This window comes from Tachypleus tridentatus, chromosome 13 (genome assembly GCF_004210375.1).
Source record: "Tachypleus tridentatus isolate NWPU-2018 chromosome 13, ASM421037v1, whole genome shotgun sequence".
Lineage (NCBI taxonomy): Eukaryota > Metazoa > Arthropoda > Merostomata > Xiphosura > Limulidae > Tachypleus > Tachypleus tridentatus.
This window is the reverse complement of record NC_134837.1, coordinates 173033522-173050093: the sequence shown is the minus strand read 5'-3', so window position 1 is coordinate 173050093 and position 16572 is coordinate 173033522. Positions and strand designations below refer to the sequence as shown.

The 16572-nt window shown below is 31.3% G+C and overlaps 1 protein-coding gene across 8 annotated transcripts in view; it reads left to right on the top strand.

Moving 5' to 3' along the window:
• LOC143240167 (host cell factor 1-like) overlaps positions 1-16572 on the top strand; it is a 100152-nt gene that overhangs the window by 62287 nt on the left and 21293 nt on the right. For 5 of the 8 annotated variants that reach the window (XM_076482153.1, XM_076482152.1, XM_076482151.1 and 2 more), the window contains 4 exons: positions 1317-1480; positions 6848-7751; positions 13520-13759; positions 15351-15806. In XM_076482153.1, coding sequence (XP_076338268.1) covers positions 1317-1480; positions 6848-7751; positions 13520-13759; positions 15351-15806 — 1764 coding nt within the window. The remainder of the gene's footprint in view (positions 1-1316; positions 1481-6847; positions 7752-13519; positions 13760-15350; positions 15807-16572) is intronic. The other 3 variants (XM_076482157.1, XM_076482156.1, XM_076482155.1) reach the window with 1 other exon arrangement.

Genomic DNA, 16572 nt, shown 5'->3' with positions numbered 1-16572 from the left:
AACAGAAACTAAAACTTTTTCTGAAACTTGACTTTCAAGACAAATAAGATAATCCTATCCATTAAATATGGCTATCACTTAAAAAATATGCCCACTAGGGGTACAGCAGTATTTTTGTGGACTCGCCACTAGAAACTGGTTTCGATACCCATGGTGGGCAGAGCACATATAGCCCATTGTGAAGCTTTGTGCTTATTTCTAAACAAACAAACATAATAAAAAGTTAATACATTTTGTTTTACTTGTATTTAATAATATCTAGCTAGCTACATGTATAAAAAAAAAAAATTATAAGATGAAGCAGTGACATAGTAATCAACAGCTTTAAGTTCACTTCAGTATTTACAGTTTACAAATGTTAGTACATCTGTTGAATGAGGTTCTTATAGTACCTGTCTGTGGCTATCAGCTGCTGAATGTAATTATTTTGAAATTTTAATATCAACAGCTATGAGAAAATGTAATAGTTATTGCTTATACATATGCAAAAAATAAATTGGGTGTTAGATCAAATGTGAAAACTAACACCCAATAGTTCTTATATTAAAGAGGTTCTCTATCACTGGGTTATAAGCAGCTCTTGAAGGAAAATTTTATATTAAAATGTTTAGGATACATTACACCTGCCAAAGAGTAACAAATGTATTTGTTTTCATATAAGATATTACTTGTATAAAAATTATGTGCAATACAAAGGTGTGTGTTGTGCCACTTTTTCCAGGACAACAGCTGTATTGTAGTGTTGGATAAGCTTGGTTAATAGTGATACAATTACAGTTACTAATATGGATTTTGTTTCTTGAACTGAAATAAACTGTGAATATAGTGTTTTTTTTTTTTTGTAAGATGTAACATTTTGAGTCCTACAGTAATTAAACAATGAATAGTGAAACTTATAAAAGCTTCTAAAAGACTAATTATGAGGAATCTTTTAATGTGATGTTCATGGAAAGTAACTTGTAACTGTGTATGAATTTCTCATGAAAAAAAAGGAAAAATTAAAATATTTACTAGCATTTTATGTTGATTAGCTGTATAATAAAACAATTACTTTACACTTTCTGTTAATGAAACTTGTTACTGTTTGTTAAAATGTAGGCCTAATTTTTGTTGAAAAGTGTTAATTTTCAGTGGTAAATTACAAGGAAGAACACAATAATATATTTCTACTTTAATATTAAATGGTGGAGCACTTGTAGCAGTAGAAACTATTATCAGGTTAAATAATAATACACATGAAGTAATATTTAGTGAAGTATCAAATATTTAATAATTATATATATTGCATATGTTGGTATTTTTCTTCCATGTTGCAGACCTTGATCTCACTCAGGCAGCACAGCTTATAGCAAATCTTGTGTCTAATAAAGATGCTTCAACAGCAGCAATACCTTCACAACTTTCTTCTGTGACAATGGGAACTGATGATTCAGAGAGTGGTCTAGATCAGTCTACTGTGTCTCATATAACAGGACAGGAGGTAACTATTTACTTTCATTTTGTAGGGAAATCATGATATATTTAGATGCCTTTCTTCAAACTGTTTTTGATTAAAAACAAATATATACAGCTTTCCCACAGTCATGCTTTACAATAGAAATAACTGGACAAATATCCTATTTAAACAAATAAAAATAATAAAAACAATATATTCTAAGATACAAGATTTTATGCTAGTGTACTTTTCAGATCCAAACACAGAAGTTGTAACTTGGGAGTTATTTTCGGGTATTGTTGGCTAGCTTTCTTTCGTCTTCTGTCACATTGGATTTAAAGGTGGCTGTGTACAAAAAGTATATGCGTAGCTTTAAATTAAAATTCTCAAGAAAGAATCCATGGTCTTGATGAATTAAGTATCTGTTAAGAAAGGGTAAACATTTGTTGGTGAATGGATGAATTGATCACTATTATTTAACTTTTGCAATGAAATCAGTCAAAATCGACTTAGTAACCATTTTATTGTTTTCATAGTTTTTATACTATGATTTTAATATGCTTTTGTATTTTCACAAAATTTTAAAGATTTTTAGTAAGCATTACAAGTCTTTGTTCAAAAAATCAGGATTTTAAAGTATTTTTACTAAAGATTTGTCTGTCGTTATAAATGGTATTTTTGTATACTAGTCTGAGTACTAAGTGATTTCCACTTAAATATTTAAAATACTTTCTTTGTCTCAAAAAATGTCAGATTTTATTTGCATAATCATTATAACTTTCTAAATAACATTTAAACATTTTTTCAGTAAAACTATTTTATCTGCTACCCTGACTTTTTATATAAGGTTGGTCAATTTTTCTGATCTCATAACCATAAGAAAAACTGCAATAAATCTAAATTACCTTTTTTTACTATAACAACTTTGAATTGTAGTATGAAACTGTTTGTTTATTGTAAATAACTAATAGCAGTATACATATACAGTCAAACATCGATATAAGGCGCTAGTTGGGGTCCAAAAAATTCGACCGCGTTGTATCTGATTGCGCCTTATACCGATTTGATTATATATTTTTTTTTACCCTCGGGTGAGCGATAATGCAAAATTTACGCGTTTTGTAGTGAAATAAAGAAAAACAAACAAAACTACTCACACCAATGATATAGCATTTTTTTAAATTTATTTTTATTTATTAAACTCAATTTTAAGACTGAAATTAAATGTAAAAAGCAGAATTCTAAAGAAATTTATCGAATTAATTACTTTGATGGGGGCTGGTATTCTAAAAGTAGTTCCATCAGAGCAATCATGTGATCGTTTTTACGATTAGACGCTGATTAAAATTAGTTTAATTTTAAAAGTTAATACATATAGTAATTAATTTTGATAATTTATTTACTAATTATTAAAATCTAAGTACAAACTGAAGTCAAATAATTACCAGATAAAAAAAATGTCATGGCAAAGTTTAAAATACGAATTCAGTACTGAAACAAAAACGGATTTTAAAAAAAATTTAATAACAATAAGATATAGTAAGCACATAAAACAAGTTGAAATGCACAAATTTATAGTTACTCAGTAGTCTTCTTTCTTTCAAAAGCCTCCAAAAGTGTCTGTTGTCTTCCTCCTTGGTTCGCGATCCTCTTCGCAGTTCTCATTAGGTCCTGGATCTGTAGTATCTTGCAAATTCCTAGATTGTGGTGTTCTGCCCAATATAGAAGTTGTTCTGTGTACTGTACTGCCTGAATTGAGGTGATGCAATTCCTGAGTTCTTCTGGAATGGGGTCATCTTTCTGGTATAGTTGCTGGTAGGTCTTCTCTGCCTTTGCAAGGACCATGGGTCCTGAGATGGGAATGTTGTCTGCTCGAAGTCTCACAAACCAATCATAAACTTCCATGTCCACTGCTGGGTCTGCTGCTGTCTTGGCTTTCTTCCTCTGTAGTCCTGTCATTCTGTCTACCTGGTTGCAGAATTCTCTCAGTTGATCTTCATTCTTCAGCCAACCTCGAAGTGTAGACTCTGGAACTCCTATTTCTTTCATAATCTTGGTCCTTGCTTCCCCATTCCGGATTTGCTGCACAATCTGTATCTTCTCTTGTACTGTGTAAGCATTCCTTTTGGTGCCTCTCTTCTCCATGGGTATAAATACGCTGTATGTTGAAAAAATATGAAAATCACAGTCTGTCGCCACCGGATGGTCACTATCCCATTCACTCACGACAAAATTGATTTGGTCGACGAAATTCTGCCTACGAGCTGGTGTTACAAGACCTTTCAGTTATTCGGCGATATTAGAATAAAAGGGAATAGCTGACGTCACAGATTTCCAAGAAACTATTTCGCCTGAAAGCTTCTGGGAGCGAGCTGTTTCTTAGAAATTTATATGGTTTCAACATTGACGCTTATCGCTTGCAGCACTTCATGCCACTGTCACTGGTGTATGAGTGTATATGACTCATCCTTCGTCATCCATTGGTCGATCAAGGATGACTTGTGGTTTTAATGAAAATAAAGTTTTGATACTTCTTGCCTACGCACTGAGAGCTATCCTATGACTGGCAGATTATGTACTTTACTGCAGTTGACAGCGCCAGGAATTATTACATGCAGGCCGGGGCTTGATCACAATATGCGGCGTGAAAACCATACAAAAGATTGAAGTGGATTTGGTTTTGATTTTGATCACATTAACCGCTGATTACATTAAGCAGTGGTAATATTAAGCGGCGGCCTCTGTAGAAACCCCAAAAAATTTGGGGCCTAAGACCCCATCGCGCCCAACTGATTATCGAGCTTTATCGATGCATTTTATATCAATGTTTACCTGTATTTATACTTAAATTTTATTGTTTTATTGCCCTTTGAACCCTAACTACTATTTGTGCCATTATAAGTTGTAAGTTACTTGGCAAACCTGCAACTTGTGGTACATTATCAAATTATGTAACACATGAGCTTTTTGCAAGTATACTTTAAAACATTTTTGTATTATATATTCTCCTAATCTAACCTTAATTAACATAAAAATTTACTATTTTACATTTTATTTACCTGTTTAATAATGCATAAAGCAGAAAAAGTACTTTTTTTATACACATAATAAAACTGAAATGTGACTGTATCTTATGAAATATGAGTCTGCTAAAACACAACCAAAATAGGTCACTTTGTAACAGCCAGCATTATATTCTTAAATATGATGACATGAGTGCGCATACACTGTCATTGCAATTTCTATAATGTTAGTTAGCTACTGCTGAAATATCAAAGTGTACTTCATTAAATGTTAAATGTTATGAAATTGAAAATATTTAGACTAAATATTTGTATTTTTGTTATAACCTGTAGTCATTTCTAGAACAAGAAGAAAGCATAGTTTATATTTATGTCCTGTTCTTTGTTTAGTGGTTATGAGATCAGTCAAGTTGAAAGATCCTGTACAAAGTTTGGATAAAGAAAATAACAGAAAATATAAAATTTTACTGAAAACAAGTGTTTGAAATGCATTTAGGAGGACTTAGAGATTAAACAAATGATACATGATGTTTATAATATGAATTGTTTTTTACTCATAACATGGAAATCACTTTGCACATGGATTAGTTACAAAATAGGCTTGATATATTTGCAAAAAAATCTTCAGTAAAAACACCTGCCTAGAAAATCTCATTTTGTGTGTAAAAAAACACTTGCAATCTTCACTAAAAATTTTGTGAAGATACACACATTGCATTAAAAGTTATACTATAAATACTTAATATGTGCAAATGTGTATATGAATTTGTGTATTTTGTACTGAGTCCATCATGAAAGGGTTAATCAGCTTTTCAGTGTCAGATACAGTTAATTATATTTTATTTTCTCCTGCTTATACAACATTTTCTACAATACTGGGTGGAATATTTAAATAAATTACTCTTCAAATGTCAAACCATCTTCAAAATGAAAGAAGTGGACTTTTGAAATTACATAGCAAAATTTATTCAGTATCAAAATAAATGTTGTGTTTGAATTAGTATGTTTGTACTAACAGTCATAGTATGAATAAGTTTCTTTCATTCTCTATGTAAGAGGTAAATAAAATATACTTGCTGGGTGTGGCCTAAGAGCTATTCATGGTTTATGCCTTGTCACATAAATGCTAACCATACTTTATGACCATGTGTACACCATACAAATAATAATTAAATCCCTGTAGAGTTAATAGTGAATGTTGTTGACTAATTACCTTCTCTCCAGTCTATGAAGTTGAAATTAGTAGATTGTTATGGATATATAGCACTTGTTAGCTTTTAGTAAATATTCTAAACAAATAAACTTTTCAAAAATTAATGTTGCAAACTGTTTCTCTTTCTTTCTATAATATTAACAGTTTAGATATGTAAACCTTATTCTTGCAATATAAATGCTATTTTTGTGGTACAAACTGTCTTTAGCATATTTCTTGATTAACTAAATACCAAAAGATCTATTTAATTCTACAAATAGTGCAATTCAAGCTGGCTTTCTTCATTCAGTAATGAATGTACTATATTTAAATAGTGTTTTATTATGTGCAAGTTATAGGTCACTTTCAAGTCAGTTAGGGTTTAATGGAGTGAAATTGAACACACATTTAACTTTTCAGAAAGATGTTTCAATGAGGTCCATTATAATGAAAAAAATTAAGGTACAGTAAACATTATGGTTAGAATAAAGTACACATGATGAAAGGATAGCATAAATTGTACAAATATGTCCTGTTTAAAACCATAAGAAAAATATGTTGGTGGTTGCTAATACTCTACTTTGGCAAAATACTGCATGTGCAACATATATGTATTATAACCACACATTTTTAAGCCATAAACGAAACACATTAAAATTAAACAAAATATGCTACATATTTTTAAAAGGATTCTAGGGTACAAGATACAACGTGGGATTATAAAATGTATCCTAAGTTTTGGAGGTGACTGCAGGAAATCTGATTTCCATACCTATGGTGGACAGTGCACAGATAGCCCTTCATGTTGTTTTGTGCTTAATAACAAATAACAACCATATATTTGGTTAAAAGATTTACAGTTCTGTTGTAGATTACTGTAAGATATCTGTAAGGCTTGTATGGTGAGAAATTAAGTCTTGGTTAGTAAAGATTTAAGAAAATCACAACATGTTTATTTGCTCTGATTTATGATAATTTTGAGAATAAATATGAAAATTATATATCTAAAATTAACAGTCAGTGGCCATTTAGTGTTCTGGGAAATGTTGTAAGCTGTATTACTTGACAAAGCTATAAGAGAGTAATTGTTAGCTGTGATAAATATAAGCTTGTATTTTTCAATGTTGTCAAAATAAAAATGTAAGAATTTTATTTTTTTAGATATTTTAATTGTTCATGTTACTGATACTTTTTAAGGAAGTGGACGCACTTGATCCTAGGGAAGTTCACTACACACGAAGTGATGATGGGCTGGTGAATTCTCTTGAGTATGGAGAGAAAGTACATGGTGATGGTATAAACATTATCAATGGGGAAGGATATGAACAGTTGTCTTGTACAGGTGATCAACATTGCAGTAAGAATCAGCAGCTTTGTACAGATAAGAATTGCAAAGCAGAAATCAAATGCACAGATGGAATACATTGTGGTGAAGAGAAAGAATGTGTGGATGGCAAGCACTGTGGTGAGGGAAAAGAATACACAAATGGTACAAATTATAGCCAAAAACAAGAATGTTCTGATGGGATACACTGTGGTGAGGAAAAGGAATGTACAGATGGTAAACATTGTGGTGAGGAAAAGGAATGCACAGATGGTAAACATTGCAGTGAGGAAAAAGAATGCATAGATGGTAAACATTGCGGTGAGGAAAAGGAATGCACAGATGGTAAACATTGTGGTGAGGAAAAGGAATGCACAGATGGTAAACATTGTGGTGAGGAAAAGGAATGCACAGATGGTAAACATTGTGGTGAGGAAAAGGAATGCACAGATGGTAAACATTGTGGTGAGGAAAAGGAATGCACAGATGGTAAACATTGTGGTGAGGAAAAAGAATGCACAGATGGTAAACATTGCGGTGAGGAAAAGGAATGTACAGATGGGAAACATTGTGGTGAGGATAAGAAGTGTACAGATAAAGACTGTGGTGAAGAAAAGGAATCTACAATTGATAAAAGTCATGATAAAGAACAAGATAATAAAAATAATAAACTTTCTGGTGTGGATAATGTGACAGGACAGAATCCTTCCAAAAGTGAAATCAAAGAAGCTGTTGATACCTTGGCATCTAAGGAAATTTCATCAAACGATGTTTCAGGTATTTCTTATCCTACTTAAATAAATTTAACAGAAGTGTGGGAATTATGTAATGGTAAAATGTAAAAGATAAAACTAGCATAAGTGCCAGTTTTAGTGTCTTAATGTTACTTGTTCACTTTAATGAAAATTTTTTTGAGTATTCATCAGTTAAAAAGTTTAAATGGTAAAACTTTAAAATGTTTTTAATCCATTGTGTTTAAACATATTTTCATTTATTCAAAATAAAAAGCTTTATATATTTTCTTGGGTTCGTTTTTGAATATGTATATTGGCAACATTTAAAAGTCATTGGTCATGTTGTAGTCTTATAGAATGTGACATTTAATCAAAATTTGCTTTGATGTAAACTGTAGTTGTATTGTCTTGTAGAATAATGTTGCCATATTTAATTTAAGCCTTCTTTGATGTAAACTGTAGTTAACATATGGTCTTGTAGAATATCGTATGTGATCAAAATTTGCTTTGATGTGAACTCTAGTTGTAAAGAAAAATTCTAATATTTTGAGGTATATTAATATTTGTAAAATATATAATACAATATTTTTTTTATATTTTATTGACTGACAAAAAGCTGGCTGCTGGTTTATAACTATTTATAGCAGCAAACTTTTATTCCATTTTGTTTAAATGTAGTTTTCTCTCATTGCACTGAGGTAGTTGACCTGTTCTGTGACCAAGAAGTCTAACTTGATGAATTTCCAGTTTTCTTGAAGTAAATTTAAAGAAGTAATGATAAATAATTGATGTTAAAAATAAAATACGTAATTCTTACAATAAACAATCTCATTTTAAAACAACTTAAAACTAATCTCACTTTCAATCTGGTTCATTCCATAATCATTGTTCATGAAAATTAATGATTTAAAGGGAGCCTAAACCATTATTATGTCTGTCATATTCCAGCTGGTCTAGAAAGACCTGGTTTGGGGCAAAAAGGCCTCATTGGAACTGGATATGATAGATGTAATGTGGTTGTTATAACATATTATTCTTTGCTTTTACACACAAATTCTTTGAAATGCTAAGTTTTTTTTTTTGTTTTTTTTTTCCATTGATACTTTTGTTGCCTGATCCCACTACAAGAACAACAAAATGAAAACTTGCTTTCTGGTGTGTCAGTTCTTCAATATTATTGTCAGGTTAATTCAAGAAAATATTGATTGGTGTTAAGAATAAAATTAATAAATAACATTGTGTTATTAACCCTTACCATAAAAAAAAAGTTAAAAATGTTCTCATGTTCTGCTTGATGCTTTGTATTGGCTGGCTTAGACATGCTTTTCTCTGCTCTGGCCATTATTGGAGTGTGTCCTTACCCCTTTCTTGGTCAATTCTCCAAAATCTCTGATTTGATGTGTTTTATCCTGCTATCACCAAACTCCATCTATACATGTGGTTTTTGTCCAGTCCCTTACCTCGACTTAAAAACTCATTCCTAGTGTAGTGTCTTTCCTTGCTCATACCATTTAACCTGACTTTTTTATCTTCCATTTCCTACCTATACTCCTGTTTACATCTGGAGTACTTCCTTCGTCCAAATCGTTCCCTGCAGTGTTATGTGGCTCATTGTTCTCCTTCCCATCTGTTTCTGCTATGGAATTCCTCTGTTTCCCATGATCTGTTACCTCTTGCACTCACTGTTTGGGCTTATCAACTTGTACATCAGGTATATACTGACTTGTTGATGAAAGGTCATTGTCTGCACAATGTTTCTTCACATCAAGTTTGTCATCTATATCTTTCGTTGTTTAAATCTGCTGTTCTTTGGAGAAGATCATTCGGCCTGGTATGTGGATAACTCAATATATTTGTCCACACTATTTACAAGACCTAGCTGTGTCTTCATCAGTCAGGCACTCTCTTCCTCCTGTGACAGTTTTGCATGTCTGTTCACTTTTGATTAAGTCAATGCACTATTAATTTGTATTTTATTTAGTTAAAATCCCTCATATTTCTGAATTTCACTTGGTGGCAGGTGTTGCCTGGTCAGGTATGCTTAATATTATATTAGCACTAAATATGTATACTTCTGTGACACTTGCTTTGAGATAGGATGTTTTTGTAAAACCACAGTATTTCACTTGGCCTATTTATGGACAGTTCACAGTCCTTCAGCCCAAGCCACATATAGTTATTTCATTTTTCTTTGGCACTATACTACAACTCACCATCACTGCATTCAATACTATAGCCTGGTACATATGCAGATCAGGTATGACATATGTTGACAGTGGGCTGGTAATATAAACCATCACAATCACTTTCACACCTGTAACATTTTATTAGTAATTGTATGTATTGAAGGTACTTTCTATAGATGTTTTTAGCTTGGAAGGACTGCACTTGATCTCACTATCTTATATAAAGCATTTCCATTGTATGTTTTTCCCATGTTGACTTCACTTGACATATTCTGTTGTAACCAAAGGCACTTAAACTTGGCACATTACTGGGCAGTTAATTACTGGACAAAAAGCATATCTGTTCCAGGAATGCTATACCCCACAGGTGTTTTTCTTTTAATATTCTTGCATGCTTGTTTTTCAGTATGATTACTTTCACTGGATTAGATATTTATATGCTTTCACCAGCCCCTCTACCTTTGCAATGTTGGATTTCAGTTTTGGGTGAGGTGGACCAGTTTGGAAGTTAACATTTTCTTACACTTAAAATGTATTTCCAGTAGCTAATTACTTAATCTTATCCACTTCCAACCTTTTCTTTCCACTGATATGCTAGTTTTTCTAATGGGGATATAAAAGACTGATGCCCTGTTGCAAGAAATTTTAGCATAGCTTAGAGAGCAGTGCAGGGTTAGAGAGGTAAATACTCATCAGAAGTACGTTTTCTGTGTAAGAAGATGTTAACTTCTGTAATTATAAAATATGAGAAAACACTCATCTTTTAAAACTTATACATTAGTATTTCCGGAGCATGTTTACATATCAAGGGGGTTATTTAAATTTATTTTATATTGATATATCATTTTTTGCTACTGAATTTTTATTTTTCAGGGGCTTCAAAGGCCAGTCAGTGATTTTTTTCAGCTGTTTCTTTAATAATCATAAAAATATTTTTAAAACAATTAATTGAAAACCTTGATTTGTCTTGATTTGGTCTTTTCCTTTGGTTAAATCAGTATGAGAGGATGATAGCTCTGGATCCACAAGGAAAAAATGCATAGATCAAATATATTAAGAACACTAAAGTGTCAGTAAATTGCACATACAGTATTTACCATTTTAAGTGTTCAGAAATAAATGCAAACTGATTATTTCTACAAAATTGCAAGATATTAAAAAGTTTTAAGATGAGAATTGTGGGTACGAAGTATAGTTTTATCAACATTGTAAGCATGATTTTATTCAGGGAAATGATCTATAGTAAAATATTTCTTTTACACAATCTGTCCTTTTACCAAAAGTTGTTAAAAACATGGCTGAAAAATCTGTTGTTCTGTTTCTTCTGACATCTAAAAATGAATATTTAAAAAAAAAATTATTTGATCATTTATATATATAATTTTAAGGTAGTCTGCATTGAAACAGTGCTCTGTTCAGTATATTCTGGCATGTATTCATGGGATGGAGGCTTCTAATGATTACTATGGTGTGTAGCATTAATCTTGGCTTAAATACTTGCAATACATGATCTCCAACTAGGTTCCCAAAATATCTGGTACAAGTTGCCTCCATTAAACTTTTTGCTGGCTCTTGTCACTATTGCTTTCAGTAAAGTATGCTATATGATAACATTCATGTGGTAGATGCAAGCTGTGGTTTTACAAATTTAAACTATAGAGCTATGCTTTAATACATTCTGAAAACATATTTAAAATGTTATTGTAGTTGAGTATACTAAAAATGTAATAGGTATTCTACTTCAAAAATGCAACATTTGATAAAATAATAAATTCATACATCTTATTTTTGTTCAATGTACTATAGAGATTTAATAAAGGGAAAACTGTAAAATGCCAAATAGTGCAGTACATGTTTAGTTACAAAATGTAAATGAAACATTTATATTCAGAAATTACTATTTGAAATTGAAGTACAATTAGGAGAAAAAAATGGACATTTTGTTGCTTAAATTATAAATGTGTAAAAGTACGTTTGAAGAAATTAATTTATTCAAATGTGTTACTTGTCAACCACAGACTGTATATTAAGATTATCATATTTATAAGTGATAACAGAAGATGATAACTTTGTTTAGGTGTTCCAGTTTGCTCCAGTTTAAAATATGCTATAAAGAGTAGAGATTTGGTATTAATAGGCTGTTCCTTTTGTTTCTAGAGCGAGATGATGTGTCTGTATTGAGGCTTCAGTAGAGAAGCTGAAATAGATTATTTCTGTTAAGTTTCAGAATGGGATGAAATTTAAGACTATATTAGGTTTAAGTAGAATTTAACATAATCAAACTTGGATCTTATATTGTTTACATAAAAGCAAAAAAAAAAAAAACTTTGACATATTTTTTAAAAACATGAATACTAAAATATTTCAAAGCAGTGCCAAAAATCAAATACATGTTGTAGATTTTCTACAACCCTGTGAACATTTAGTGAATCTTACTTATAATATCACTAGCTAAGATGACTTCAGTAGTGATGTTAAGAATCACTGGAGCAAGTTGAAACACCTTAATATACAGTCTATAGTTGACCACTAACGTATCTACGTAGTGCTTTTTTGTAGTACTAGTAAAAATTGACAATAGTTTAATGTTAAAATAATTTATGAACTATGGATGAGGATTTTTTATATTATTATTTAATACAGAAGAATATTATAAAGTCAATAAACAACAGTGATATTTTTGGAAAGTAAGTTTGAAGATTCTCAATTATAATGATTACTTTTTATATATTTTGTGAAAGAAATAGAAAAAAATATATTTCTGAGAAGCACTGGTACATTATTTTTGCTTGCTTGTAATTCTGTGAATATGAATTAGATGAGAAAAGACAAGGCATATGCTTTGTTTATACTTTGGATTATATTTCAGTAGATAAGGTGTCAAGAATTTGTATATGCTACTTATTTTACAACTAATTTCAAGAATAGTGTATCCTTTAATTTTATTCAGCGTGTGCAAATACTGACCAACTATATCATATATACCATGTGCTCCCACAATATTAAGTTTATGATATGTGCTGTATAAACTTTTATAACATGTCCAAAACATTCATATACAAGCCTTTTGTCTGACATTCCAACACTTGCTGCTAGAGGTGGGCACTTAGATTCAAATAATTGATTATTTTCATGCAAGACTTGTAATAATCATTAATAGTAATAACTGAAACACTGGTATTGATTAGTTGATTATTTTTGTAAGTTGTGAAACCATGATTTTGGTGAACAATGTTGAATAATTATGAGAAGTAATAATTCCATCTATTTGAGAGTCAGAATAACGAGAAATTATAGTAATCAGAAATAAAAATATTGAATACTTGATTATTGTTGTGACATTAATTGATTTAATCCTACTTTGATTAATTGTTTATTTAACAAGAACGTATCACTATCATAGATAATTTTGTTTTTGGTAAATTTCAGTTTCTTTGAAATGGTAGTCACTTGAATAGGCATTTTATTTAACCAACATCTTTCACTTGCAGACTTCATTTGTTCATGATAGCTTCTGTAAATTTTTTTTATATTTTGAAACATATCTTAACAGTTGAGTGAGAATAATCTATGAAGTGCTTTTGGGTATTTTGGTAAAGGAAGTGCTATTTTTTTCTCATTACAGCTCAGAATGTTACAGATTCTGAAACACAGGGTAGCATACAATCACAACTCACTCTTGAACGTCCTGGAGCAATGCCACCAGCCCAGATGTGTGCAGATGATCCAGAAGAACCAGCTGTTGGCTCAACAGAAGCAAATATTTCCTCAAAAGAAGCTAAAGTTTCTTTGTCTACTTCACAAGCTAACTCTGAAACTGAGATGGAAGTTGACTCAACTACACATTCAAGTACAGAAAACTTAGGTTAGATTCATGTTTGCATGCATGATGTATTGTTGTACATAAAAACATGAAGAGTTATGGGGAAAGTGTTTTTTACATAGTGATATTTTATGTGTGAACTAAAAAAAAACAGGAAAGTACTGTTGGTATATAATCCAGTCAGTTTATTTAAGGTCCTAAGCTAAAGGATTAAATGAAGCTATTTTTTCATCCTTTTAGTTTGGCAGACAAATGATGCTTGTAATAACATCATTACTTGTTTTTAGCTACAAACCTGGAATGAGTTTGCAAGGACTTTCTTTGAAAAATATCACCAGTCTTGTAACATTCTATCATTTATAAACATGGACTATGTATCTAGCCAGTTGAAACTAGTTAACATCATGTGAAAAAATTATTTGAATTTTAAAGTTCTTATTTTGTGGAAATTACAGAGAATATAAGTGTTTTATACTCTTATTGGTATCCTCACTTTACCCTCATTTAGAAGTTAATTGTAAAGTCACATTTTTATTGGTAATGATTTCCTCGTCTTAACTTCAAGTCGTCGGGGGGGGGGGAGATTGTAGGATTGGAAGACGAGGTGTGGCTAAAGACATGAATTCTGTTATTATGAGTCTTATTGAAGAAGACACAGAATGTTATTTGTGCTTTTGATACAATAAAACTCTTGAATTGTATCTGTGAAAATGAATATCATTGTGTGAATAAAGGTTTCTTGAATACTGGATTAAAAATCACCTCTAATGTGTAATGGCTCTTTATATGTTACTGAAGACTGTGTTCCAGAATTTTCATAACCTCATTTTACGTTTAGGATTTAAATACATGCTTTTGAGGGTCAAAATAAGGTATTAGTTAAAGAAATATAGACTATATTCTCCAGATTTCACTGTTATTTTTCTGTTTAGTCATAATACTAAGGAAGTATGATAAAAGTACCTTTTAAGTTAAAGATAAAAAAAACTGTTTTCAATTGAACATAAGAACCCTCTATGAGCTTGGAGATTACAACTGTTTTTCATTATAAATAGCTGATGTTGCCCATTAAGGAAGCAAAAAATTGTATAAAGGACAACATTAGATAATCTTCCCTTTTCTTTGTTTTTTTATAAATCTTCAGTGATTTCATTCAGTGCTAATTGCATACACTGCTTTGTGAGAGGTAATAATTAGCCAACTTAGCTGAATTAGTATTTGTCTAAGTTCAAAGCTAAAAGTCTATAAAATAAATAAATGTGCCATTTTTCTGGTTTTTATCATCATCATCATCCACCTTCTTGGGCAAAAATTGTACAACATAGTAACCTGTGTACATTGTTAGGGAATTTCTAGCTGTCATGCAAAAAGATTGAGTTTTGAGCTTGCTAACTGTGGTTGATTGATGTAAGCATACATCAACATATAATGGATCATCATTATTAGTAAGATGGTACATTGTTTCTGAATTGTACATTGAAACTCCATAACTGCATTGTACAATTGTTTGTTCTTCCACAGATACATACAGTTTTAAAACATGGGCAAAATATTTATTTTCAACTTCAATGTGTTTTCTATAAAAACTCTATGTAGTGGAAATTAGAGGTATCTCCCTGTCTCTATTTTATAGGTTCTGGTAATTCTGTTTCTGAATCCTTCCAACCTATGGACACCTCAGAAGTTCTGTCAAAAACTCAAACTTCACTCAAACATCATTCAGAAATCCCAGACATTGCAAGTATACAGCCAACATCTGTAACTCTTTCTTTACAATCAAACCCTGTAGCTTCAGCTACAACTGTTACACAATCTGAAGTAACTACTACTCCAGTGTTACGTACCTTACATTTGTCTGCTGAAACTGGTGTCCCATCTGTATCCAACATGCGGTCATCTCCAGTAGCATCAGTATCAACAGATAACAATACAGTTTCAACTGCTATGGCCTTGCACCCTAAGGTAGCCAGTGTGTGTTTGTCCAGCACAGATACTGTGCCTGGTAACTCTTCAACAGTTAGTTCATCTACCATATCCAAGTATTTAACTGAAGAGAAATTTTCAGAACCAGCCGTTATGGATGCCTCTGGTTAGTTATGAGCTAATAATAAAAGACTGTAGAGTTGAAGCTCTAAAATTCTGAATTAGTATCTTTGAAAGTATAATCCAGTAGTAACATTAAGATCTGCATGTCTTTTCAAACTATTTACAACTGTGTAATCACTGTTATTTGTGTTGCATTTTGTTTCTAAGGGATTTAAATATTTGGTAGTTAAATTGCTATACAGTTTCCAGCTGGGCAAGTGTAAAGCTTGCAGATGAATAGGCTAGTATGCAGTATAATCATATTTCGGATTAATGTGTTAAACTCTTTCACAGAAAAAAAACAAGGTATTATCTGTGGTCTTTCATCACTGCTGTTATGCTACATAAGTTATTCTTGAAACTTGTGCATGAACTTTATGCCAGCTACACTACATCTGTTATATTGAATGCTGACAAGGTTTTTTTTTTGCCCAGTAGCAAAACTTTGGTTAAGTATTTCTAGTGTGTGTGGATTCTTTTTTTTTTTTATTTTAGCTGATATTTCTTTACAAAAGTGTAAAAGTAAATGGGGAAAAAAAAACTGTAGTTAAGTAGTGGAAGCAGAACACCTAAAAAGCACAAGATCTAGAAAAACAAAATAGAGATATGTGTCTTAATTGCTGGAAAAAATTGGTGACAAATGTGTATTAAAATTTTAAACAGACCAAATTCATGAGATAATGCTACATGTCTCTACCATACAATTCTGGCATGGCCAAGTTTGACACTAGAAAAATTGTGGAAAACAAGAAAAACCAAAAACTGTCTAT